Source organism: Callithrix jacchus, chromosome 22, assembly GCF_049354715.1.
Source record: "Callithrix jacchus isolate 240 chromosome 22, calJac240_pri, whole genome shotgun sequence".
NCBI classification, from domain to species: Eukaryota; Metazoa; Chordata; class Mammalia; order Primates; family Cebidae; genus Callithrix; species Callithrix jacchus.
Window position 1 is genome coordinate 48,046,291 of NC_133523.1, and position 27,183 is coordinate 48,073,473.

Sequence of the window (27,183 nt, forward strand, 5' to 3'; positions counted from 1 at the left end):
CACCACTCCACTAGTCCCGCCCCAACACACACGACACACACCTATATAGCCCAAAGAAATGCATGCCAGGATAACCGGTCCTAGGACCCAGGAGAACCAAGACCTCCACTGGAGACCCAGACTCTGTGGGTATCAGCATCAAAGTCCCCAACTATCATTGCCCTCTAAGTTCCCCTAATGCCAGTCCCAGGAGGCAGCCGGGGCAGTGGCTCGCACCTGTAACCCCAGCACTTTGGCAGGCCGAAGGGGGAGGAATGCTTGAGCCCAGGAGCTGGCAACTAACCTGGGCACATAGGAAAATCTCGTCTCTATGAAAATGAGCCAGGTGTGGTGTCACTCGCCTCTAAACCCAGCTACTCTAGCGGCTGAGGTGGGAAGATGACCTGGAGCCGGGAGGTCAAGGCTGCAGTGAGCCACTGCCCTCCAGTCTGGACAACAGTGAAAGAAAAGAAAAGAAAAGAAAAAAAGGGAGGGAGGGAGGGAGAGAGGGAGGGAGGGAGGGAGGGAGGGAGGGAGGGAGGGAGGGAGGAAGGAAGGAAGGAAGGAAGGAAGGAAGGAAGGAAGGAAGGAAGGAAGGAGAGAAAGCCCAGAAGGCAAGTCCCCAAGCACCTAGCTTCAGCGAGCCCTATGCATACTTCCCAGACCCCGGACACAGATGACTGGACGCTGCCTTCTCTGAGATACTCAACCACAGCATCCCACATTTTTTCATGGGCAAGTGTGTGGGTCCCCCTTGTCCCCTCCTGGACGTTTGTCTCTATCCCCAGATCCCAGGAACCCGTCCCTACTCCCACCCCAATATTATTTCCAGACCCAGAAATCCACAGGACAACCGCCTGTGGGGAAAACAGTGATTTAATAAATTATGGGATAGAAGGAAACACATATGCAGACGGCGGGTGCAGGGAGACCTTGGGCACAGGGACTCCCTCCAACCTCAGATTATAGACTGATTTGGTTTCTGAAGTAAAAGCAGGGCAGGGTCCTGCCTGCCTTTTGTCCTCAAGTAGCCAGAATTCCAGACCTGAATTCCTTCCTGCCTCAGAATCCAGGCTCCAGCCTGTCTCTTCCTGCATTCCAGGTTCCTAGCTTCCTCCTCCCTCAAAGACCTGGGAATTCCAAGCTACCACCCCTCTCCTCCTTCAAGGCACCAGGAATCTAGATCCCCAGGTCCCACAGAGTCATGTGCTGAGGTCCACCAGATCACTCTCTCCTGGGGAAACTGGAGTTTGGGCTCCCAGCCCCCTCCTCCCACAGCACCCAGGAGTCTGGGAGCCCAGCCCTCTGCTCTTCCAGGAATCTGGGTTCAAGTGGGCGTCCAGAGCTTGAGGATGCCTGGGCTGCCAGCCCAGCCCTCTTGTCACTTAGACCTCCAACTCGTGGGCCCGGATGGCAGCCTTGTTCTCGTAAATAAGGTTTTCAACATTCTCATATGTGACCTCCTTCTCAGCTGGGGCCTGGGCTGACTGTTGGAGGAACCGCAGGATGCACTGGTGCAGGAATACGTACTGAGCCTGGGGAGGGGGCATGGGAGTGAGTGAGGGGTGTCTCCCCAAGCCTGGGCTGCGTACAGCCCCGGGGTCCCATGTCCCACCGCCTCCTGTCCAGTATCACTCGGGGGCCAGGGGCTGCCTCACCTCCGTCTGCACCATCAACGGCCGGCTCTCTCTCATCTTCTTCACGAAGCTGAAGGGCCCAAGGAGACCCTCGTACTCCAGCTGCCGAAGCAGGACGTCCAGGGCAATGAGGGTGCCCGTGCGGCCCACGCCAGCACTAAGCAGAACAAAGAAAGGGTCAGACCAAGGGGCGGGAGTGCGAGGGTCCAGGGTCATGGCTGATTGGAGGGATCTGTGTTTGAATGATGGCAATCACTATGCCTCCTCACACCTGCAGTCCCAGCACTTTGGGAGGCTGAGGCAGGTGGATCACCCAAGGTCAGAAGTTCAAGACCAGCCTGGCCAACGTGGCGAAACCCCGTCTTTACTAAAAATACAAAAATTAGCCGGGTGTGGTGGCGCACAACTGTAACCCCGGCTACTTGAAAGGCTGATGCAGAAGAATCGCTTGAACCCAGGAGGCAGAGGTTACAGTGAGCTGAGATTGCACCATTGCACTTCAGCCTGGGTGAAAAGAGTGAAACTCCATCTCAAAAAAAAAAAAACGAGAAACTATGTCTAGAGTTCCTTGCATCCGTTAGGCCCTGTTCTAAGTGCCTGATGGGCCTTCTTCAGTCCTCACAAACCTAAGCAGTGGGATGCACTAGCACATCCACTGTACAGATGGTGAAATGGAGGCTGAGTGACGTGAGGTCTCATTCCCCAGGTTGCTCAGCTAGTAAATGACTGAGCCAGGTTCGAACACAGGAAGAAGAACTCTCCAGCCAATCATTTAAAAATTCCTTTAAACACATAATTAATCTTTTGTTGTGTTTTGTCTCTGTCATGCAGGCTGGAGTGCAGTGGCACAATCTCAGGTCACTGCAGCCTCGACCTCCTAGACTCAAGGGATCCTCCCACCTTGGCTTCCCAAAGTGCTAGGATTACAGGCATGAGCTGCTATGCCCGGTGAAAAAAATTAGCTATTTTAGGTTGGGCACAGTGGCTCACACCTGTAATCCCAGCACTTTGGGAGGCTGAGGTGGGCAGATCACTTGAGGTCAGGCATCTGAGACCAGCCTGGCCAACATGGAGAAACTCTGTCTCTACTAAAAATAAAGAAATGAGGCTGGATGCAGTGGCTTACACCTGTAATCCTAGCTCTTTGGGAGGCCAAGGTGGGTGGATTGCCTGAGCACAGGAGTTCGAGACCATCCTGACTAACACGGTGAAACCCTGTCTCTACTAAAATACAAAAAATTAGCCAGGAGTAGTAGCATGTGCCTGTAGTCCCAGCTACTCAGAAGGCTGAGGCAGGCGAATTGCTTGAACCTGGGAGGCGGAGGTTGCAGTGAGCCAAGATTGCACCTCTCCAGCCTAGGCAACAGAGCAAGACTGTGTCTCAAAAAAAAAAAAAAAAAAAAAAAAAAGCGATTTTATTTATTTATTTTTTTTAATAATTATAACTTTATTGTAGGTTGTAATCTTTTAATCTGTATTTCTGAACTCTCAAAGCTCTGGAAGCTGGAAGTTTTTTTTTTGAGCTGGAGTTTCGCTCTTGTTACCCAGGCTGGAGTGCAATGGCGCAATCTCGGCTCACAGCTACCTCCACTTCCTGGGTTCAGGCAATTCTCCTGCCTCAGCCTCCTGAGCAGCTGGGATTACAGGCACGCGCCACCATGCCCAGCTAATTTTTGTATTTTTAGCAGAGACGGGGTTTCACCTTATTGACCAGGATGGTCTCCATCTCTTGACCTCGTGATCCACCCGCCTCGGCCTCCCAAAGTGCTGGGATTACAGGCTTGAGCCACCGCGCCCGGCCAGAGCTTGTGTTCTTAATCTCACCAAAATATCTCCTCCCAAGTTATACATACCTCCTTTTCAGACCTACCTTCCTCTCTTAGTTATTCATGATACACTGTTTCAATTTATGTGAATCAGTATCACCATTAGTAAATGTATTTTATTTATTATTTATTTATGTCACCATGTTGGCCAGGCTGGTCTTGAACTCCTGACCTCAGGTGATCCACCCATCTCAGCCTCCCAAAGTGCTGGGATTACAGGCTTGAGCCACCGCACCCGGCCAAGAAAAGCTATTTAATGTGAGCCATTTAGCACTCACAGTGTCCTGCAGCCCCCACCTCTATCCAGCTGCAGAACATTTCATCACCCTAAAGCAGACACCATACCCATTAGGCGGTCTCTCCCCATTCAGTCTCCCTCTAGGGCCTGGGACACACTCATCTGTTTGTGTCTCTGCTGATTCGGCTGTTTTGGATGTTGCATACTAACGGAATGATGTAATGATTACCCTCTCAGCTCTAGAATGGGGAGGGAACTCTTTTGCCACGAGGTTGTTAGGAGCAGTAGGACTGTGTAAACATTCACTGTTGCTGAAACCAGAGCCCCAGTCTCAGGAGCTGTTCCTCCTCCTCATCTCCCTAATAGTTGCCATTAGGTGAAATCTGACCTACAGGACTTCAGCATAAATATCAGGAAAGGGCCGGGCACGGTGGCTCACGCCTGTAATCCCAGTACTTTGGGAGGCCGAGGCGGGTTGATCACAAGGTCAAGAGATCGAGACCATCCTGGTCAACAAGGTTAAACCCCGTGTCTACTAAAAATACAAAAAATTAGCTGGGCATGGTGGCGCGTGCCTGTAATCCCAGCTACTCAGGAGGCTGAGGCAGGAGAATTGCCTGAACCCAGGAGGCGGAGGTTGTGGTGAGCCGAGATCATGCCATTGTGCTCCAGCCTGGGTAACAAGAGCGAAACTCCGTCTCAAAAAAAAAAAAGTAATAATAATAAAGTAAATAAATAAATATCGGGAAAGCAGTTGATGGGGAGGCCCCATACTTGAGCACAAGGAAGTATCTCCAATGTTTCTCTCAATCTGTGGCCTCATCCCCCTCCTGCGCCTTCATCCCTTCTCTTCTGCATTCAACTTTCTCTTCCTTTACCCTTTCATCTTTCGTTCTTTTTTTTTTTTTTTTTTCAGAAAAAGTCACCCAGGCTGGAGGGCATTGGTGTGACCTCGGCTCACTGCAACCTCCTCCTCCTGGGTTCAAGCAATTCTCCTGCCTCAGCCTCCCAAGTAGTTGAGACTACAGACACCCGCCACCACACCCGGCTAATTTTTGTATGTTTAGTGGAGATGGGGTTTCACCATATTGGCCAGGCTGGTCTCAAACTCCTGAACTCAACTGATCCACCCACCTCGGCCTCCCAAAGTGCTGGGATTACAAGCATGAGCCACCATGCCCAGCCTGACTTTTCATTTCTCCTTCCCATCACTTCATCTTTATCCTCCTCCTCTTATCTGCTTTCTGCCCCCTTTATCTTCAACATCCGTCTCCTCTTCCTTTTCACCTCCCTGTGAGTTCCCAGGGTCCCATCTAGCACCACCGTCTGAGCCCCAGGGGAGCGGTTCTCTCTCGGGAGAGGGTCCTGGGCTGGTCCCCACCTGCAGTGTACAATGGGTGGGCCTCCCTCCATGGTCTGATCCAACCACTGCCGGAGCATCCTCCAGAAAGCCAGCAAGGTGTCTGGGGAGGAGGGAACGCCGTGATCCGGCCAGGCCAGGAAGTGGAATTGCCGCACAGAGAGCGTCTTCTGCTCCTCCACCTGGAAGGAAGGAGCGCTCACAGGCTCTGGAGATGAACGGAGGGAGGACCTGGCTTCTACCACTAAGGGCGGGTTCCCTGGAACACAGCACAGCTCCTCAGAGCAGTGGGTGGAAGGCTGGAGTTGGCAGAGGGTCCTGGGTGCCTGGCATGTCACAGGGGAAGGCTGAGAGCCATCACGGGGCTGGACGCACCTGGAGGAGCTGCAGTTCCCGGACCGTCCAGTTCTCCGTCACTTCCTCACTCTCCAGGGTCACCCGCAGGTGCCCGTGGGTGCAGGGCTGAGAGTCCAGAGGCCAGTAATGCTCACACTTCACCTGGGGGAGGATGAGGGCTCAGAGAACAGGAAGACTCCTCCCCAGGTCTGTGGGGTCTGCCTTAGCCCCCACATGCGAACCAGCAGACGGGCTGGGGGAGTGGGGGAGAGGTCACACTGAAGATGCCTGGGGTGACACTGGAGGAACCCATGAGGTCTGGGTGTGGGGTCTACATTGGATCAGTGTTTGGGGCGGGGTCATGTCCCCAGTCAGCACGCAGGACTCGTATCTCTCACCCGGCCAGCCTCCATGCAGTTGGTCAGCATGACTAGGGTGTGGCTCTGCTGTTCCCACACCAGGCGCCAGAAGTCGCCCACTGTCTGTGGCAGGGGGCCCTGGGTTGCTATGAACTCCTGGGGGCTCCAGAGACCCTGGTTGAGGAAGGCAGGTGTGTCAGGGGGGCCTTTGGATAACCCCCGCCAGCTCTTATCTCTCCAGGCCTGCTGGGCACCCTTTCAATCCCAACCAGGGCCTTACAGGCATGAAGCTGGCATTGATGTAGTCAGAGCCTGGCTCCTCGGGGATGGGCTTCAGGGGTACCCGGGACCAGTCATCTAGGAGAAGAGGCCAGCATTAGCCATGCAGAGAGACCCAGAGAGGCACAGAGACAAGACCAAGACCCACAGACAGAAGTCACGCCGAGATGCAGGCAGGCCCTGGGAGCTATGCAGGGACCGAGAGGTGAAGGGACCACAGCTGTGGGGAGCAGGCCAGGAGGACTCTCAAAGGGACCCACGGCTAGGCGGGGTGACTCATACGTGTAATCCCAGCACTTTGGGAGGCTGAGGTGGGTGGATCATCTGAGGTCAGGAGTTTCAGAACAGCCTGGCCCACATGGTGAAACCCCATCTTTACTAAAAATGCAAAAATTAGCCAGGCATGGTGGCGGGTGCCTGTACTCCCAGCTGCTCGTGAGGCTGAGGTGGGAGGATCCCTTGAATCCAAGAGGCGGAGGTTGCAGTGAGCTGAGACGGCGCCACTTCACTCCAGCCTGGGAAGCAGAGCAAGACTCGGTCTCAAAGTAAAAAAAAAAAAGGAAGACCACGTGGGGGGAGGGTCTTGTCTCTCATAGCAGGTAGAAGGGCACTGGGGTGGGGTGCTGACTAGATCGGGGCTGGGGCGAAAGCAGCGGAAGCCCAAGACTCACAGGGCAGCACATTTCTGTAGCGGTTCTTGGCACTGTTCTCTGGAGTTGAAGCCACCATCTGAGACTGGCTGGTGCCCACCAGGGACAGTTGCTGGGGGTGCAGGCAGAGGGGGTACCTGGTGTTGGATTTTCTCTACTTGCCCTTGAGGGGACCCCCGAGCTCCCCTTGCCTTCTTTGGCATCACCCCTTGTTTATCCCTTGTGCCCTGAGATTCTGTGGCACCCACAGAAACAGGACATATGTGTGCCAGCCACTCTGTGGGGCACTGAGGGAGCCGTGGGGACTTCTTCAGGCAGGTAAGAAAGCGGGTGTCAGGGAGAAAGGACTCACTTGGTGGAGTGGAGATGGTTACTTTTGGACTGACCCATCATTATTTTAAGATTTCAAGGGCTGGGCATGGTGGCTCATGCCTGTAATCCCAGCACTTTGGGAGGCCGAGACAGGTGAATCACGAGGTCAGGAGTTCGAGGCCAACCTGGCCAACATGGTGAAACCCTGTCTCTACTAAAAATACAAAAATTATCCAGGTGTGGTGGCGCGTGCCTGTAATCCCAGCTACTCGGGAGTCTGAGGCAGCAGAATTGCTTGAACCAGGGAGTAGGAGGTTGCGGTGAGCAGAGATCGTACCATTGTACTCCAGCCTGGGCAACAAGAGCAAAACTGCATCTCCCCGCCAAAAAAAAGAGATTTCAGTGAGTGGAAAGATAAGCATGCCTGGGAATCCCTGACAAACCAACAACATATGTTGTTGCCTTTGCTTGATTCCCAGGGCCATGAGGTCTGGTCAGGGGGTGGCAGCGAGGGCCAACAGAGGAGGCTGAGCTGAGCCCCTCTGTCCTCCCCGCACCTGGTACTCCTCTGCAAAACCACAGCTGCTGTCCTTCTCATTCCTCCTGACGTGGTCAGCAAAGTCTTCAGCCGGGATGTCCCCTGGGAAGCTGCGGTTTGGGGGGAGTAGGGAGAAAAGACTCTTTGAATCTTGCACTTTTGAGGGCCAGTCCTGGTGACTCACGCCTGTAATCCCAACACTTTGGAAGGCCAAGTTGGGTGGATCACCTGAGGTCAGGAGTTCGAGACCAGCCTGGTCAACATGGTGAAACCCTTTCTCTACTAAAAGTACAAAAATCAGCCTGGTGGCCGGGCACGGTGGCTCAAGCCTGTAATCCCAGCACTTTGGGAGGCCGAGATGGGTGGATCATGAGGTCAAGAGATCGAGACCATTCTGGTCAACATGGTGAAAACCCGTCTCTATTAAAAATATTAAAAATTAGCTGGGCATGGTGGCACGTGCCTGTAATCCCAGCTACTCGGGAGGCTGAGGCAGGAGACTTGCCTGAACCCAGGAGGCGGAGGTTGTGGTGAGCCGAGATCGCGCCATTGCACTCCAGCCTGGGTAACAAGAGCGAAACTCCGTCTCAAAAAAAAAAAAAAAATCAGCTGGGTATGGTGGCAGGCACCTGTAGTCCCAGCTACTCAGGAGGCTGAAGCAGGAGAATTGCTTGAACGCGGGAGGTGGAGGTTGCAGTGAGCCAAGATCGCACTCACTGCACCCCAGCCTGGGTAAAAGGGTGAGACTCCATCTCACAATAATAACAGTAATAATAATAATAAACCTACTCAGACAGCCCTACACTCCAACTTCTCATGCAGACCAGTTTTCTCTCCTTCTTGTCATTCTATCACGGGCCCTGAGGCTGTACCCACTACTGCAGGGAATGCCTTTCTCCATATCATCTCGGCCTCCCTGTCTGTGATTGCAAAGCCCTCACCTGCCTGACTGCTCAGCAGCGGCTGAGCCTTGCCTGTTCTCCTGGATCTGCACTGCTCCTGAACACCCAGGCCTGGCTTGGCCCCCACCTGCCCGGCTGCTGCTTGTCCATTTCCTGGGCAGGCCCCTCCTCCTCGGTCCATCTTCAAAGGCACGTGTTCCCCACCGATCCTCCCCAAGCTGCTGGACACACATTTCTTACAGGGTTTGGCCCATTCCTGCAGTTTCACTTTCCCTCTCTCTTTCTTTCTCTCTCTCTTTCTTTCCCTTCTTTCTTCCTTTCCTTCTCTTTCTTTCTCTCTTTCTTTCCTTCCTTCCTTTCTTCCTTCTTTCTTCTATTTTTTTTCTTTTTGAGACCGAGTCTCCCTCTGTTACCCAGGCTGCTACCCACTGGTGTGATCTTGGCTCACTGCAACCTCAGCCTCCCAAGCTCAAGCGGTTCTCCTGCCTCAGCCTCCCGAGTAGCTGGGATTATAGGCACTGGCCACCATGCCTGGCTGATTTTTGTATTTTTAGTAGAGATGGGGTTTTGCCATGTTGGTCAGGCTGGTCTCAAACTCCTGACCTCGAGTGATCCGCTGGCCTTGGCCTCCCAAAGTGCTGGGATTACGGGCGTGAGCCACTGCGCCCGGCCTCCTGTCTGGGTTATTACAAATCTCTTCCCTTTGCTTCTTACAGGTTAGACTGAGTCACTAGCCTATTCAATATCGTCACAAAACTCCCATCTCACAGTAGATCCAAAATCCTAACTTTCATCTACAAACCTGTCCCTGCTCTGGCCCCGCTGATGCCTCTCTGACCTCACTTCCCACGGCCCTCCCCTTCCTCTGCTCCGTTGGAAATGCAGGATGTCCTCTGAACCCCACGTGTGCTGCTGCCTCAGGCTCCCCGCTCGCCTCCCTGTCCTCAGAACGCCTTCCCAGATGCATGCACGGCTCCTCTCCCACTTGCTTAGGTCTGTCCTCAGATGACTTCCTCTTAGTCATTCCATTAGCCAGACTTTCCTTGAATATCCTGCCTAAAATATTCCTGCTGGGTGTGGTGGCTCACGCCTGTAATCCTAACACTTTGGGAGGCTGAGGTGGAAGGATTGCTTGAGGCCAGGAGTTCAAGACCAGCCTGGACAACCTAGTGAGACCCCCCCTCCCACCACCGCTGAAAAAAATTTAAAAATTAGCCAGGCATTGTGGTGTGTGCCTGCGGTCCCAGCTACTGGGGAGGCTGAGGAGGTGGGAGGATCACTTGAGCCCAGGAGGTCCAGGCTGCAGTGAGCTACGACTGAGACACTGCACTCCAGCCTGGGCCACAGAGTAAGACTCTGTCTCAACAAATTAATAAATAAAATAAAATTTTAAAAATTCTCTGATTTTCCCTCTAATTTTCACATTAGAAGAATATTAAAATATTCCTCTGCCCTTCCTATCCCCTCCTCTTGCTCTGTCTACAAGTTTATTATATTATTTTATATATTATTAATACATATATATTTTCTCTTTCTTTCTCTCTCTCTCTCTCTCTCTCTCTTTCTTTCTTTCTTTCTTTCTTTCTTTTTTTGAGACGGAGTTTCCCTCTTGTTGCCCAGGCTGTAGTGCAATGGTGCAATCTCGGCTCACTGCAACCTCCGCCTCCTGGGTTCAAGCAATTCTCCTTCCTCAGCCTCCTGAGTAGCTGGGATTACAGGCACACGCCACCGTGCCCAGCTAATTTTTTTGTATTTTTAGTAGAGACGGGGTTTCACGGTGTTGGCCAGGCTTGTCTTGAACTCCTGACCTCGTGATCCATCCTCCTTGGCCTCCCAAAGATTATAGGTGTTAGACACTGTGCACAACCTTTTTTTTTTTTTTTTTGAGACGGAGTCTCGCTCTGTCACCCGGGCTGGAATGCAGTGGCGCAATCTCAGCTCACTGCAACCTCTGCCTCCCAGGTTCAAGTGATGCTGCTGCCTCAGCCTTCTGAGTAGCTGGGATTATAGGCATGAGTCACCATGCCTGGTCCTGACTCCAAGTTTATATCATGTTGTTTATGGTCTTGCTTATTGATGTCTCCGGTACTAGAATGTAAGCCCCAGAGGGCAGGACTCCTGGTTTAATTTACTGCTTGCTTGGCAGCTGGAACAGTGCCTGATACATGCAGTGCTCAGCTGATATCTGCCGAATGAATGAATGAACGTGATGGAGCTGACACCAGAACTGAATTTAAAGTCACTGGCCCAGGCTGCTTGGGGAGTGAGCTGCAATGGAAGGGCCATGGTCCCCATCTCAGGGGCTTCAGTCCCTTCTGAGGTGTTTGTGGGTAGATTCACCGATCCACCTTCTGACTTAGCTAGCAGCCACCAAACACCCCTTGATTCGACTAGATTCTTTCCGATGCGCCCCCGCAAACCTTCTGCTCACCTGAAGACCAGATCACTGAGTTCTGGTTTCTGCTGGTTCTTCTTATTCCTGGGAAAAGGAATTAGGATGAAAGGCTCAGGGAGTGAGGCTGCAACCAGGGGTCCTCCTCCTTCTCCGGCCCCCACCCTCCAGGTGGTCAGCCCTGTGCTGAGTCTCACCTCCTCTTCAGGAAGAAAATAAGCAGGCCCACCAGGATGAGAAATAGAAGGGTGCCCACAACGGCTCCGGCAATGACCCCTGCAGGGAGGAAGCATTGGGAACCCTCAGAGCACAGGTCTTATCTACTCCTCTGTCTCCAACCTTGCCTAGCCTTTCCTCTTCCCCAGAAACCTGGTCCAAACACAGCTGACCCTTGCACAACGTGGGTCTGAATTGCGTGGTCCAGTTATGCTTATCCACGGATTTTCCTCCACCCATGAGACAGCAAGACCACCCCTCTTCTTCCTCCTCCCCCTCTGCCCACTCAGCTTGAAGACCACAAGGATGAAGACCTTTCTGATGATCCACTTAGTAAATAGTGAATACACTTTCTGTTCCTTACAATTTTCTTTTTTCTTTTTTTTTTTTTTGAGATGAAGTCTCACTCTGTTGCCCAGGCTGGAGTGCAGTGGTGTGATCTCGGCTCACTGCAATCTCTGCCTCCCGGGTTCAAGTGATTCTCCTGCCTCAGCCTCCCGAGTAGCTGGGATTACAGGCACCTGCCACTGCACCTGGCTAATATTTATAGTTTTAGTAGAGACAGGGTTTCACCATCTTGGCCAGGCTGCTCTTGAACTCCTGACTTCATGATTCACCTGCCTTGGCCTCCCAAAGTGCTGGGATTACAGACATGAACCACTGCACCTGGCCAAGATTTTCTTAATGACATTTTTTTTCCTAACTACTTTATTATAAGAATACAATATGGCTCAGCACTTTGGGAGTCTGAGGCGGGTGGATCACAAGGTCAGGAGATTGAGACCATCCTGGTTAACACAGTGAAACCCCATCTCTATTAAAAATACAAAAAAATTAGCCAGTCATGGTGGCACATGCCTGTAGTCCCAGCTACTTGGGAGGCTGAGGCAGGAGAATCACTTGAACCCAAGAGTTGGAGGTCACAGTGAGCCAAGATCGCGCAACTGCACTCCAGCTTGGGTGACAGAGCGAGACTCTGTCTCAAAAAAAAAAAAAAAAAAATACACCGGGCGCGATAGCTCACACCTATAATCCCAGCACTTTGGGAGGCCGAGGCGGGTGGATCACGAGGTCAAGAGATCGAGACCATCCTGGTCAATATGGTGAAACCCCATCTCTACTAAAAATACAAAAAATTAGCTGGACATGGTGGCGCGTGCCTGTAATCCCAGCTACTCAGGAGGCTGAGGCAGGAGAATTGTCTGAACCCAGGAGGCGGAGGCTGTGGTGAGCCGAGATTGCGCCATTGCACTCCAGCCTGGGTAACAAGAGCGAAACTCCATCTCAAAAAAAAAAAAAAAACATATATAATACATATTACAGACAAAATATATGTTAATTGTCAATGTTATTGGTAGGGCTCCCAGTCAAGAGTAGGCTGTTAGTAGGTAAGTTTTTGGGGAGTAAAAATTACATGCAGATTTTTGACTGCATAGGGGATTATCGTTCAGGGGTCAACTGTCCATCATTTTCTCAGGTGACCTGGTTGGTGAAGAGTGACTCCTGACCAGGCCCGGTGACTCACGCCTGTAATCCCAAAACTTTGGGAGGCTGAGGTGGGTGGATCAGGAGTTTGAGATCAGCCTGGGCAACACAGCAAAACCCTGTCTCTAATAAAAACACAAAAATTAGCTGGGCAAGGTGGCACACACCTGTACTCTCAGCTACTCAGGAGGCCGAGGCATGAGAATCACTTGAACTCGGGAGGTGGAGGTTGCAGTGAGCCAAGATGGCACCACTGCACTTTAGCCTGGGCTATACGGCAAGACGCCGTCTCAAAAAAAAAAAAAAGGAAAAGAAGAAAAAAAACACAAAATAGCTGGGCATGGCAGTACATGCCTGCAGCCCCAGCTACTCAGGGGACTGAGGCAGGAGGATCACTTGAGCCTGGGAAGTGGAGGCTGCTTTGAGCCGTGATCGTATTGCTGCACTCCAGCCTGGGCAACAGAGCGAAACCCTGTCTCAATGACAGAAAACCCCAATCAACAAAAAACAGTGACTCTCGCCTTCCTTAGCCTAGACTAGTGCTTCTCAACAAGGGCGATTTCGTTGCCAAGTAGACACTGGGCAATGTCTGGAGAATTTGGACAGCTCGGATGTGGGGGTGCTGCTGCCATCTAGTGGGTGGAACCAGGGGGGCTCCTCAATACCCTATGACGCACAGGACAGTATTGAAGGATCTAGCGCAAAGCATCTATAGTGCCGAGGCTGGGGAAACACTTTGCTGGCTGTGAGATTGTCCCCGGCACGGATGGCTTCCGTCCTCCCCAGAATTGCAGCTTCACCTCCTCGGAGGTCCTGCTGGCTCAGGAAGGACTGCCCAGCAGCGGAGCCTACCGAGGCCTGGTGGCATCTGAGGCCGTGCCTGCTCTCAGGCTCTGACGGGCACGGCTCTCCCAAGACCTGTCGTTAGATGCCTGGTCTTAGGGTAGACTCCAGCCGGTGGCCCGTCTCTATCAGCCTTCAAGGCCCCCAGGCTGCAGCCACGAAAAGTGTGCTTGTCAACAGGGGACAGCAGGGTCTTATAACCTTGTTACTAAGGGAGAGAACTTTCTAGTCAGTGGGGGTCTGGAAAAGCCCAGTGTGAAAGGCATCCGTGGGTCGTCGCATCAACCCCCAGGCTCTCTCCAGATTGGAGGCCCTATTCCCGGGAAGTGATTGATGGGGCAAAGTGAGGCTTATGGCCAGTCTTGGTATATGGCCAGACCTTTCCCAAACCTCTTCAAGTACCCCATTGATTAATGCAAAGTGATACAACCACATTAGGAGGGGGAAAAAGGGCAGTTAAATGTACAGTTCCCATGTGACTGTTCCACTAGTGGGTATAGACCCAAGAGAAATAAAAACATATGTCCACACAAAACCTGCCCACAAACGTTCCTAGCAGCATTGCCCATAATAGTCAAAAGCAGAAACCACTCAATTGATGTATCAACTGGAGCAGTGAATGGATAAAAACGAATGGATAGGCCAGGTGTGGTGGCTCACGCCTGTAATCCTAACACTTTGGGAGGCCGAGGTGGTGGATCACCTGAGGTCAGGAGTTCGAGACCAGCCTGGCCAACAAGGTGAAACCGCATCTTAAAAAAAAAAAAAAAAAAGAGGTTAAATAAGTTGGGAGGATGGAGAAGAGGCGGAATAGGAGGACTAGAGGGAAGAAGGGATAAACAGCAGGAGAGGAGAGGGGTACAAAGTGAGGCACAGAATCCCAGGGAAAAAGAAACAAGAGCTAGAGAGAGAAGGGGAGAATGAGACAGCTGTGCAGAATTAGGGAGGGAAGCACAGTAATGAAGAAAGGGGCTGGGCGCAGTGGCTCGCCGCCTTTAGGAGACTGAGGCAAGGGGATAGATGGAGTGCAGGAGTTCAAGGCATCCTGCACAACAATAGTGAGACCTCATCTCTGCCAAAAAAAAAAAAAAAAAAAAAAGAAAGTCATCGGGCATGGTGGTGCACACCTGTACTCCCAGCTACTCTGGAGGCCAAGGCAGGAGAGTCCCTGGAGCCCAGGAGGTCCAGGCTGCAGTGAGTCCAGATCACGCCACTGCACTCCAGCCTGGTCCACAGAGCCAGACCCTGTCTCAAAAGAAAAAAAAGGGCTGGGCACAGTGGCTCAAGCCTGTAATCCTAGCAGTCTGGGAGGCCGAGGTGGGTGGATCACCTGACGTCAGGAGTTCGAGATCAGCCTGGCCAACATGGTGAAACCCCATCTCTACTAAAAATACAAAAATTAGCCAGGTGTGGTGGCACATGCCTGTATTCCCAGCTACTCAGGAGGCTGAAGCGGGAGAATCGCTTGAACCCGGAGGTTGCAGTGAGCTGAGACTGCACCACTGCACTCCAGCCTGGGCAACAAGAGCAAAACTCTATCTCAAAAAATGAAATAAAGATGTTTCAAAGGAAACGAGAAGCAAAAGAATCCCATTGATTTCCTCACAAAGCGGGGCCTGCTGGGGTCTACTGAGAATTTTGTCAAAGCTCCCTGGCCCACGCGGCTCTGCTCACCTGCACTCTCGGTGTGGCAGGTCACAGAGGCAGAGGTGGCCCTCATTCCGTCCCAGATGGTCATGATGGTGGCTGGGTAGGACTGAGCCGGCCCGAGACCCAACACAGACACACCCTTCCCACACGAAGCTCTGTCCTGGGAGCCTCGCTGTCCACCCACCTCCAACTCAAAGGCCTCGTAGCCTCCCTGGGGGCAGGACCAGGTCAAGATGACTCCATAGCCCCCTGAGGTGCTGACGCAGGAAGTGATGGTAACTGTGTCTGGGTCTGGGTGAAGGAAGCAAGATGTCAGCAGAGCCATCCAAGGTGGCTTTCCAGCCCCACCCCCACTACTCAGTTCTCAGAGACAAGCCACCCCTTCCTCCCCAACCCAAACCACCTCATCTTCCCTCCTTTTCTGTCCTTCCCAAATGGACACAAGTAAGTCCCTTCAAACTACAACTCCCATGACGCCTTGGGCTCCGCCATCACTGCAGCTCATGAAGTCATGGCCCATGGCCTGATGGGATTTTTACTCCATTCATCTCTCAGTCCTCAAGACCTGAGCTAAGCCCAGTTCACCAGGTGAAGGCAGGAAGGGGTGGGGGAGGGGCTGGTCTCACTTGTGGACACACGGATGCTTTGCGTGGAACTGGCCATGTCGTTTCTTTCTGCCCACACGGTGAAGTTGTACAGAGTCCCGGGTTCCAGGGCCTCCACCTTGTACCATGTCTCATTGGTCCTGCTGGACTGGTTGGCCCAATTCACTTGGGGATCTTGCTCCCTCTGGGGATGTCCCTCGCTGGCCCACTGGACCCTGTATACGTACAGCTGAGAGTAGGGGTCTCTGGGGGCCTGCCACCACAGCGTGACTGAGTTGTCAGTCTGAGTTTTGTTCTGGAGATCCGTGACCTCACTGGGAGCTGAGAAGTGAGGACAGAGAACTAAAGGGGTAGCCTCAAAGACCCTCTTACCCCAGCCTGCCTGCCAGCCTCTCCCCCACAGCAAAGCTGAGATACCCATTATCAATGGCTCCAGTGGCTAAGGAGGCTGAACCACAGGAAAGAGCCTAGACACCCAAACACCGTGAGGACCAGACTCTCCCAGCCCTCTCTGTCCCCTGGCTACAACCCTGGGTCACACCCTGTCATCTTTCTGTTCTTCCCAGATGCACATCAGTCCCACCCACTGAAACTACAACCCCCATGAGGCCATGGACTCTCTGTATCACTGCCGCTTATGAAGTCATGGCCCCATGGTGTGGGACCATGTAAGGAACCCCAGGTAAGTGCCTTCTCGCTCTAGACACGCCAAATTTCATCTTTTTAGGCCAAATGACCAAGGATTAAAGAGTTTCAGGTTAAGGCTAGGCACAGAGGCTCACTCCCCTAATCCCAGTGCTTTGGGAGGCCGAGGTGGGAGAATCACTTGAGCCCAAGAGTTTGAGACCAGTGTGGGCAACATAATGAGATTCTGTCCCTACAAAAAAATAATATTGTAAATTATCTGGGCATGGTGGTGCCTGCCTGTGGTCACAGCTACTCAGGATGCTGAGGTGGGAGGATCACTTGAGCCCAGGGGGTCGAGGCCACAGTAAGCCATGATCATACCACTGTACTCCATCCTAGGCAACAGGGCAAGACCCTGCCTCAAAAAAAAAAAAAAAAAAGGATGAACCTAGTCTCCCAAGTGATTTTGATTCTTCTCATGAGTGGGACCCACCATGCCCAGGCTGAGAGGCAGTGCCCTCTTGAGTCATCTAATTCCCTGGGACCACCTTTAGCTGTTGTCCAGCTGGTGACTTTATCAGCTCCTAAGAAGTGGTGCTAGACAGTCCGGAGCCCTCCCTGACCCCAAAGAGCCCATTTCCCAAAGGGAGAAAAGAAGGTCCCACAGCTTGGAAAGTCCAGGCTGCTGAGAAATGACACCCCCAGGCCAAGCGCAGTGGCTCACACCTCTCATTCCAGCACTCTGGGAGGCTGAGGTGGGAGGATCACCTGAGGTCAGAAGTTCGAGACCAGCCTGGCCAACATGGTGAAACCCCGTCTCTACTAATAATACAAAAATTAGCTGGGTGTGGTGGCGTGCACCTGTCCTCCCGGCTACGCGGGAGGCTGAGGCAGGAGAATTGCCTGAACCCGAGAAGCAGGGGTTGCAGTGAGCTGAGATCACTGTACTCCAGCCTGGCGACAGTGAGAGACTCCATCTAAAAGCAAACAAAAAAACGACACCCCCTAGGAACAGGACCCACAGGTTTAAGCTCTGGAAGGGCCCAAGAGCACTATTCATCTCCCAAGGAGCTCGCAAAGTCCCTTCCTCTTTTTCCTTCCCCTGTCCTAACTGAGCCAGGGTCAGAGCTGACAGTGTCTCACCGGTGGCTGCACTGAGGGTGCTGTTATAGCCGCTGACCTCATTCCTCTCAGCCCAGACGGTGAGGCTGTACAGGCTGCCGGCTTCCAGTTCCTTTAGGGTGATTTCAGTTCCTGAGGTGTTTTGGGTCCTGGGGTTAGTAATGCCTTCCCCCACGCACGAGACCCAGTAGGTGTAGGAAGACTGGCCTGGGCCCTGGGGAGCTGTCCAGCGCAAGGCAATGGAGCTGTTGGTCCAGTCCTGCATGCTGAGGTTTCTCACTGCGTTGGGGACTGGGAGAGGGAGCAGAGAGTCAGGATTTACACGGATCCTAGTCCTCAAGGGTCCGGAACACAGTGATATCCCCTGCCCTCATGCAGCCCAGCTCATTAAGAAACACTTCCTGGAGGGGCACAGTGGCTCACGCCTGTAATCCCAGCACTTTGGGAGGCCGAGGTGGGTGGATCGCCTGAGGTCAGGAATTTGAGACCAGCCTGACCAACGTGGAGAAATCCTGTCTCTACTAAAAATAAAATATTAGCCGAGCATGGCGGCACATGCCTGTAATCTCATCTACTCGGGATGCTGAGGCAGGAGAATTGCTTGAAGCCAGGAGATGCAGGTTGCAGTGAGTCAAAATTGCCCCACTGCACTCCAGCCTGAGCAAAAAGAGCAAAACTCTGTCGAAGAAAGAAAGAAGAAAGAGAAAGAAAGAGAGAGAAGGAAGCAGGGAAGGAAAGAAGGAAAGAAAAGAAAGAAAGGTAGAGAGAAAGAAAGAAACAGAGAGAGGGGGAAGGGAAGGAAGGAAAGAAAGAAACACTTCTGGGCAGGGCACAGTGGCTCCGGCCTGTAATCCCAGCACTGTGGGAAGCTAAACCAGGAGGATTGCCTGAGCCCAGGAATTTGAGACCAGCCTGAGCAACATAGTGAGACCCTATCTTTACTAAAAATTAAAACAAATTAGCTGGGCATAGTGCCACACACCTGTAGTCTCAGCTACCAGGGAGGCTGAGGTGGGAGGATTGCTTGATCTTGGGAGGTTGAGGCTGAAGTGAGCTATGATTGTGTCTCTGCATTCCAGCCTGGGAGACAGAGCAGGACCCTGTCTCAAAAGAGAGAGACAGAGGCCGGGCACAGTGGCTCACACCTGTCGTCCCAGCACTTTGGGAGACCAAAGTGTGTTGATCACTTGAGGCCAGGAGTTCCAGACAAGCCTGGCCAACATGGCAGAACCCTGTCTCTACTCAAAATACAAAAATTAGCTTGGTGTGGTGGTGTGTGCCTGTAGTCCCACCCACTGGGGAGGCAGAGGCAGGAGAATCACTTGAGCCTGGGAGGCAGAGAATGTAGTAAGCTTAGATTGGCCACTGCACTCCAGTCTGGGTGACAGAGGAAACTCTGTTGAAAGAAAGAAGTAAGGAAGGGAGGGAGGGAGGGAGGGAGGGAGGGAGGGAGGGAGGAAGAGAGAGAGAAAAAAAGAAAAAGAAAGAGAGGGAGGGAGGGAGGAAGGGAGGGAGGGAGGGAGGGAGGGAGGGAGGGAGGGAGGAAGGGAGAAAGAGAGGAAGAGAGAGAGAAAAAAAGAAAAAGAAAAAGAGGGAGGGAGGGAGGAAGGGAGGGAGGAAGGAAGGAAGGAAGGGATGGAGGGAGGGAGGAAGAGAGGAAAGGAGCAAGGGAGAAAGAGAGAGAAAAAAAGAAAAAGAGGGAGGGAGGGAGGGAGGGAGGAAGGAGGAAGGGGAGAGGATGAAAGAAAGAAAAAAGAGAAAGGAAGGAAAGAAAGAAAAGAAGAAGGAAAAAGAAGGAAGAGGAAAGAGAAAGAAAAAAGAAGGGGGAAGAAAAAGGGAAGGAAGAAAGAGGAAAGAGAGAAAGAAAGATGGAAGGAAGGAAAGAAAGAAAGAATAAAGAAAAGAAAAGAGGAAGACAGGAGAAGAAAGAACAGAAGACTTCCTAGCGATGAGCCCTAAAATGTCCTGCGTCCCCGCAGCGCCACGCTCAGTGGCAGTAAGCCTCTGGACCGGCTCTGGTCTACTTCAGGGCAGAGCGAGCCCCAGCTGTGATGGCATCTGCCCCGTGGACTTAGAGAAAGGGACGTCAGGCTCAGGGAGTCTGCAGAGCCTACCAACTACAGAGCCAGAGCCCAGGGAGGTGCCGTGCATTTCTGCCGGTTCTGAACCTCTCAGCAAAACAGGGAGTGGGCACTGAGGGCTCCCACCTGTGGAAACGCTGAGATTCTCCCTGGAGCCAAGTGCGCCATTTTTTTCTGCCCATACAGAGAACGTGTACGAGGTTCCGGGTGCGAGTCCCTCCGCCGTCGCACTGGTGTCTGTTGTGTTTTGGGTCTCCGTTCTGCCACCGTCTCCAGTGCACTCCACCCAGTAGGTGTACTCCTGACCGTCTGGGCCACGGGGGGCCTCCCAGCTCAGGGCAATGGAGCTGTTGGTCTGGGCCTTCATGTGCAGGTTTCTCACTGGGTTGGGGGCTGAGAAATTAGGAAGAAAGAGTGAGCAGAGATACAGAACAAAGCAGGGCATGAGTGGGCCCCTCACTGCCCTCAATATTCTTAGCTTTCATTCAACTGCCAGTACCAGCAGACGCAGGGTGTATGGTCTAGACCTGTGTTTCTCAAACTTTAATGTGCTGGATGCTCATGCCTGTAATCCCAGCATTTTGGGAGGCTGAGGAGGGTGGATCACCTGAGGTTGGGAGTTCAAGCTCAGCCTGGGCAACATGATCAATGGGGTTTAGTAGAAATCCTGTCTCTAGGCCGGGCGCGGTGGCTCATGCCTGTAATCCCAGCACTTTGGGAGGCTGAGGCGGGTGGATCACGAGGTCAAGAGATCGAGACCATTGTGGTCAACATGGTGAAACCCCCTCTCTACTAAAAATACAAAAAATTAGCTGGGCATGGAGGCTGAGGCAGGAGAATTGCCTGAACCCAGGAGGTGGAGGTTGCAGTGAGCAGAGATCATGCCATTGCACTCCAGCCTGGGTAACAAGAGCAAAACTCCGTCTCAAAAAAGAAAGAAAGAAAGAAAGAGAAAGAAAGAAAGAAAGAAAGAAAGAAAGAAAGAAAGAAAGAAAGAAAGAAAGAAAGAAAGAAAGAAAGAAAGAAAAGAAAGAAAGAAAGAAGGAAAGAAAGAAAGAAAGAAATCCTGTCTCTACTAAAAATATAAAAGTTAGCCAGGCATGGTGTGGTGCGTGCCTGTAATTTCAGCTACTTGGGAGGCTGAGGCACAAGAATCGCTTGAACCCGCAAAGCAGAGGTTGCAGTGAGCCAAGATCACACCACTGTACTCCAGCCAGGGCAACAGAGTGAGATTCTGTCCCACCTCCGCCCCCCCCAAAAAAAAGAAAGAAAAAGAAAAAACTTCAATGTGTGCACACCCCCCAGGATCTGGTTAAATGCGGGTTCTGAGCAGTAGGTCTGGGATGGAGCCGAGATCCTGTGTTTCCCAGTCAGCTCTGGGGAACACTGAGGCTGCTCACACGTGGGTCATAATTTGAGCAGCACTACAGCTTCCATACGTGTGACCCCTCCCACAAATGCACATGCTGAAACCTAGTCCCCAGTGGAATCGCATTCAGAGGTAGGGCCCTTTATGCCTGGGGTTACTGCCCTGAGAAGAGCACCAGCGACCCAGAACAAGGGCTCATGCCTGTAATCTCAGCACTTTGGGAGGCCGAGGTGGGTGGATCACGAGGTCAAGAGATCGAGACCATCCTGGCCAACATGGTGAAACCTGTCTCCACTAAAAATACAAAAATTAGCCAAGCGTGGTGGCACACACCTGTGGTCCCAGCTACTCGGGAGGCTGAGGCGGAAGAATCGCTTGAACCCAGGAGGTGGAGGTTGCAGTGAGCCAAGATTGTACCACTGCACTCCACCCTGGTGACAGAGCAAGACTCCATCTCAAAATAAATAAATAAATAAATAAGTCAGGCGTGGTGGCTCACACCTGTAGTCCCTGCTACTTGGGAGGCTGAGGTGGGAGGATTGCTTGAGCTCAGGAGTCCAGCCTGGGTGACAGAGCGAGACTCTGACTCAAAAAAAAAACCAAAAAAGCAGCTGAGTGCAGTGGTTCACACCTGTAATCCCAGCACTTTAGGAGGCCAAGGTGGGTGGATCACAAGGTCAGGAGTTCGAGACCAACCTGGCCAACATAGTGAAACCCCATCTCTACTAAAACTACAAACAAAAAGCAGCCAGGTGTGGTGGTGCCCACCTGTTATGCCAGCTACTCGGGAGGCTGAGACAAGGAGACTTGCTTAAACCCAGGAGGCGGAGGTTGCAGCGAGCAGAGACTGTGCCACTGCACTCCAGCCTGGGCGACTGTGCAAGACTCTGCCTCAGAAAAAGAGAGACAGAGAGACTCAAGGGAGCGTTCTGTGTGGTCTCTCATTTTCCAATATGGTGGGCACCAGCACAGCAGAGGACGAAGGGAGGACTGGCCTTTCGGACACATGAAATGTGCATCTGAATTTGCAGTTTCATGCAGCATTTACGAGTTTAGATGTCATCGCCACCTGTGGCTGGAGGCTACCGTATTGGGCAATGGAGATCTAGACGGGGGAGCGTCCACCTAAAGGTCATGGAGCCGATGATCTGAGTCTCCACCCTCAATATGTGACACAGCTGGGAACTAGGAGAAGAGTCAGAGGGTCAGAGTGTCCCCACTCATAGCATCTAATTCCTTGAGAGCTCAGGTCACACGCCTTGGCCCCTGCGCATTCCTGGTGGTGCAGGAAGACGCTCCCTGGCCTCATGGTCCACATTCTCCAGAGTCCTCGACACAGACCCGCCCCAACTTAGAAGCTGGAGGTACCAGAGACAGTCATTCCCTCTTCATCTCCTGCGCTGAGGCTGCCCAGGATGTGGACATGAGGACCTGGCTCGATGTGGCACAGAGGGACTATGGGCTGGACAATCGGCCACGTTCTGCAGCCGTCTTCCCTTAAACAAATGGCGACCGCGTCTCACCTGTGGTGGCATTTCGAGTGTCCTGGGAGCTGTTGACTCCATTCTTCTGCACCCACGCGGAACATGCATACAGAGCCCCGGGTTCAAGTCCATCCACGGCGACGACGGTGTCTGTTGTGCTTTGAGTCTCTGTGGTGCCACCATCTCCGGTGCACTCGACCCAGTAGGTGGAGTTCCATGGGTCTGGGCCCTCGGGGGCCTCCCAGCTCAGGGTGATGGAGCTGGCGGTCTGGGCCTCCACTGTCAGGTTTCTCACTGGGTTGGGGGCTGAGAAATTAGGAAGAGAGATCCAATGTGAACAGAGATTCAGAAAAAAAAGAGGGGGCAGGCAGTGGGCGTCTCTGGCCCTTGATGTTCCCAGTTCTTCCAAACTGTCGCCACCAGCGGATGCGGACAGACTGTGATGTGTGCACATCTCATGGGGCCCTGAGGAGTGGGTCTGAGACGGAGCTGAGACCCTGCCTTTCCAGTCAGCGCTCCGTGATGCTACCTACCCACGTAGTTTTGGTCGTAGTTTGAGTAGCAAGGATCTGGGCCAGAACCTTCCTTTTTTGTTTGTTTGTTTGAGACGGAGTCTCACTCTGCTGCCCAGGCTGCAGTCAGTGCTGTCATCTCGGCTCCCTGCAACCTCTGCCTCCCAAGTTCAAGTGATTCTCGTTTCTCAGCCTCCCAAATAGCTGGGACGGCAGCCATTCGCCACCACGCCTGGCTAATGGCACTTTCCGACTGAATTTCCTTGACGCTAGAAATGCTCTCCTGCCTTCCAATACGGCAGGCAGCTCTCCCAGTGGAGGGCGTGGAGGAACAGAAAGCTCTCGACCAGGTCCATGAAACGTGGCACTGAACTGGCAATACCATGCAACCTTGGTGAACCGAAATTTATTCTATCATATTGTATTAGCTGTTGGAGACAAGGTCTCACTCTGTGGCCCAGGCTGGAGTGCAGTGGTGCAATCATGGCTCACTGCAGCCTCCACCTCCTGGACTCAGGTGATCCTCCTGCCTCAGCCTCCACAGGCTTGCGTCACCACACCCGGCTAATTTTTTTATTTTAGTAGAGACGAGGTATCACTGTGTTGCCCAGGCGTAGCTTCCATTAGATTTCTATTGAACTACAGAACCTGCCAGTTTTCAACCACCCCTACCACCTCCGTTTTAAAAAGAAAGAGGAGGCTGGGCACAGCGGTCCACGCCTGTAATTCCAACACTTTGGGAGGCCGAGGCGGGTGTATCACCTGACATCAGGAGCTCGAGACTGGCCTGAGCAACATGGTGAAACCCCATCTCTACTAAAAATACAAAAATTAGCCAGGTGTTGGGGGGGGTACACCTGTAGTCCCAGCTCTTTGGGAGGCTGGGGCAGGAGAATCACTTGAACTCAGGAGGTGGAAGTTGAAGTGAGCTGAGATCTGGCCATCACCCTCCAGCCTGAGTGACAGAGCAAGACTCCATGTCAAAATAATAATATAATAAAGATTAAACCCGGCAAGTGGCTCACACCTGTAATCCCAGCACTTTGGGAGGCTGAGGCAGGCAGATCACCTGAGGTCAAGAGTTCGAGACCAACCTAACCAACATGGAAAAATCCCATCTCTACTAAAAATACAAAAATAGCCGGGTGTGGGGGGGGTGCACCTGTAATCCCAGCTACTGGGGAGGCTGAGGCAGGAAAACTGCTTGAACCTGGGAGGCGGAGGTTGTGGTGAGCCGAGATCGCGTCATTTTACTCCAGCCTGGGCAACAAGAGTGAAACCCTGTCTCAAAATAATAATAATAAGATGAAAGCCCTGGCCGCCCCTCACCTGTGGGGGCGCTGAGATTCACTCGGGTGCTTTGCTCTCCATCTCCTTCTATCCACACAGAAAATGCATATGAAGACCCAGGTTCGAGTCCGTCCACAGTGACTCTGGTGTCTGTTGTGTTTCGAGTCTCCACGCTGCCACCATCTCGAGTCCACTGAACCCAGTAGGTGGAGTTCTTTGGGTCGAGACCCGCGGGGGCCTCCCAGCTCAGGGTGATGGAGCTGTTGGTCTGATCCTCCGCTCTCAGGTTCCTCACTGGGTCGAGGGCTGAGAATTGGGAAGGAGAGTCCAGTGCAAAGGGGAGCATGTCAATGCCACCCGCCACCCCTCCCCACCCCCTGAGCTCTTGCCCCAAGTCCAGAAACAACAGCACTCAAAAGCCCCGACCATGGACCACCTGGACCCCCCAGAGGCTCACGAGAGTTGGGGTCCCATCTCTTCGAGTGGGCAGTGAGTTCAGGCAGGGGTCACTCACCGGCCACACTGGCCCCTGTCCAGCTGCACAGGCCCTGGAGGGAGCCCAGAGAAAGCAGAGTCAGCCTCTGAGCCATTCCCCCACCCAGTAAGGTGGGGCTCAGAGGGGCAGCTGGTCCCCCGCCCTGGGAGTGAGTCACCCTTGCACGGGAGGGAGGGGCCGGCATTAGGCTGGGCTGTCACAAAGGTCACCCCAACCGTCTTTCCTGGGTCGAGGAGAGAAGGGGGGCATGGCAGGGGCGGAGCTCAGGGAGCTGGGCTTGGCTCCACTCAATAAGGCCGAGAGATAAAATTAATGACTTCATTTCCCTGAAATATATGGCCTTGGAAAACTGAGGGCAGAGAGCAATGAACATACTGGGAAGAGAGAAAAAAATCCAAACCTGGGGACCAGGAGCCTCGGCCTGAGGGAGGAAGGGCTGGGGACCTGGAGCCTGGGCCTGAGGGAGGAGGGGCTGGGACCAGGAGCCTGGGTCTGAGGGAGGAGGGGCTGGGACCAGGAGCCTGGGTCTGAGGGAGGAGGGGCTGGGGCTGGACTCCTGGGTCTGAGGGAGGTGGGGCTGCGACCAGGAGCCTTGGCCTGAGGGAGGAGGGGCTGGGACCAGGAGCCTTGGCCTGAGGGAGGAGGGGCTGGGGACCAGGAGCCTGGGCCTGAGGGAGGAGGGGCTGGGGTCCTGGACCCCTGGATCTGAGGGAAGAGGGGCTGAGGGGTCTGGACTCCTGGGTCAGAAGGAGAGGCTGGGGTCTGGACTCCTGACTCTAAGGAAGGAGGAGCTGGGGGTCTGGGCTCCTAGTCTGAGGGAGGAGTGGCTGGGGGTCTTGACTCCTAGTCTGAGGGAAGAGGAAGTGCGGTCTGGACTCATGGGTCTGAGGGAGGAGGGGTTGGGGTCTGGACTCCTGGGTCTGAGGGAGGAGGGGCTGGGGTGTCTGGACTCCTGGGTCTAAGGAAGGAGGGGCTGGGGGTCTGGGCTCCTAGTCTGAGGGAGGAGTGGCTGGGGTTCTTGACTCCTAGTTTGAGGGAGGAGGAACTGGGGTCTGGACTCCTGGGTCTAAGGGAGGAGGGGCTGGGGGGTCTGGACACCTGGGTCTGAGGAAGGAGGGGCTGGGGTCTGGACTCCTGACTCTAAGGAAGGAGGAGCTGGGGGTCTGGGCTCCTAGTCTGAGGGAGGAGTGGCTGGGGGTCTTGACTACTAGTCTGAGGGAAGAGGAAGTGCGGTCTGGACTCATGGGTCTGAGGGAGGAGGGGCTGGGGTCTGGACTCCTGGGTCTGAGGGAGGAGGGGCTAGGAGGTATGGACTCCTGGGTCTAAGGAAGGAGGGGCTGGGGGTCTGGGCTCCTAGTCTGAGGGAGGAGTGGCTGGGGGTCTTGACCCCTAGTTTGAGGGAGAAGGAACTGGGGTCTGGACTCCTGGGTCTAAGGGAGGAGGGACTGGAGGCCTGGACTCCTAGTCTGAAGGAGGAGGGGCTGGGGATCTTGACTCCTAGTCTGAGGGAGGAGGAACTGGGGTTTGGACTCCTGGGTCTGGAGGAGGAGGGGCTGCTCCCTGTCTGTCACTCATTTTGAGCACAGCCATGTGTCCCCTGGCAGCAGACAAGGCAGTATCTGATAGCCGGGTAGAAAACTCTCCTACAGTCTCTACCAAGCCTGAAGCCCTCTTCCTTCTCCAAGGGATCTTCAGCACCTAATGCCTCATGATAGGGGTGCAGGGACCCAGTTCCTTCTCCCTCAGACCCAGCAGGAGCCCGCTCTGGGCAGGGAGCACTTACCAGCAGCACCAGGCTCCCCCAGGCCCCGAGGTGCCCGCCAGCCCCAGTCATGCTTCCAGACACTGCCGGGGACCCAGGAGTCCCAGGCCTGGTCCTTCCACCTGCTGGACTTTACACTCAAGAATTTCCCCTTTCCCAGCTCATTGGTGAAGCCAGAGAGGCCAGGGCGGGAAGGGGAGGAGGAGGAAGTGGAACCCAGCTCCCAGCCCTGCCCAGCCAGCCTTCACCTTCCTCCCTCACCGCTGCCGCTAGCTGTGACCCTGGAGACACCTCTTCAGCCCCACATGGCATCATCGGCCCCTGGCCCACTCCTCTGCACCCAAGGTACCGGGCACTGCGCCCCACCGCTGCATGGATGTGGGACGTGGGGCAGATGATGAGCGCTGGGGCTGCTGAGAGAAAGGCCGGGTGACTCCCTTGCCTCCCTGGTGGGTGATCACACATCACACCAGCCTGGGGCCTAGAACTCACGCCCCTTGTCCCTGGGGCACGCTCTTCCATCCAGGCCTTTCCCCTCTCTCTATCTCCCACAAGCCCTTGCAGCTCTCACAAAGTGAGCCCAGCGGGTTCCCACCTCCTGGCCTTTGCCTAGGTGTCTCCCCCACCAGGCGCACCTGCCTACTTTCCCCCCAACAGTCTCCTAGCTACTCCTCCATTACGATTCGGCTTGGAAATGACCCACGCTGGGCCCAGGGGCCTTTCTAGCCTGCTCAGGACCCTTCCAAACACCAGGCTCTCTAATCTGCATCTCCACCTGTGACCCTGAACAGTGACTTCAGTTCACAGTGACTCAGATTCCTCCTCTCTAAAGA

At 53.6% G+C, this 27,183-nt stretch overlaps 1 protein-coding gene across 1 annotated transcript; it reads right to left on the reverse strand.

The window, feature by feature from the left end:
• Positions 1–837: 837 nt before the first annotated feature.
• On the reverse strand, positions 838–26,490 carry PTPRH (protein tyrosine phosphatase receptor type H). Its single transcript, XM_054249312.2, has 18 exons — positions 26,372–26,490; positions 24,607–24,640; positions 24,132–24,398; positions 22,330–22,596; positions 19,564–19,830; positions 17,378–17,647; positions 15,629–15,928; positions 15,027–15,293; positions 11,006–11,084; positions 10,848–10,895; positions 7,534–7,624; positions 6,686–6,776; positions 6,016–6,092; positions 5,775–5,909; positions 5,416–5,538; positions 5,062–5,222; positions 1,638–1,773; positions 838–1,514 (listed from the first exon to the last, which is right to left on the reverse strand). Exons 1-18 carry the CDS (start codon positions 26,420–26,422, stop codon positions 1,365–1,367), a joined length of 2,814 nt encoding a protein of 937 aa, XP_054105287.1. The 5' UTR covers positions 26,423–26,490; the 3' UTR covers positions 838–1,364.
• Between the last annotated feature and the right edge of the window lie 693 nt (positions 26,491–27,183).

Excerpts from the sequence above, each read along its gene's own strand:
- PTPRH (XM_054249312.2), bottom strand. The coding sequence starts at position 26,422 with ATGACTGGGGCTGGCGGGCACCTCGGGGCCTGGGGGAGCCTGGTGCTG. Across the intron at positions 24,641-26,371 it reads GGGGGAGCCTGGTGCTGCTG|GGCCTGTGCAGCTGGACAGG; the intron begins GTAAGTGCTCCC and ends GGCTCCCTCCAG. Across the intron at positions 7,625-10,847 it reads CTCAGTGATCTGGTCTTCAG|CTTCCCAGGGGACATCCCGG; the intron begins GTGAGCAGAAGG and ends CCCAAACCGCAG.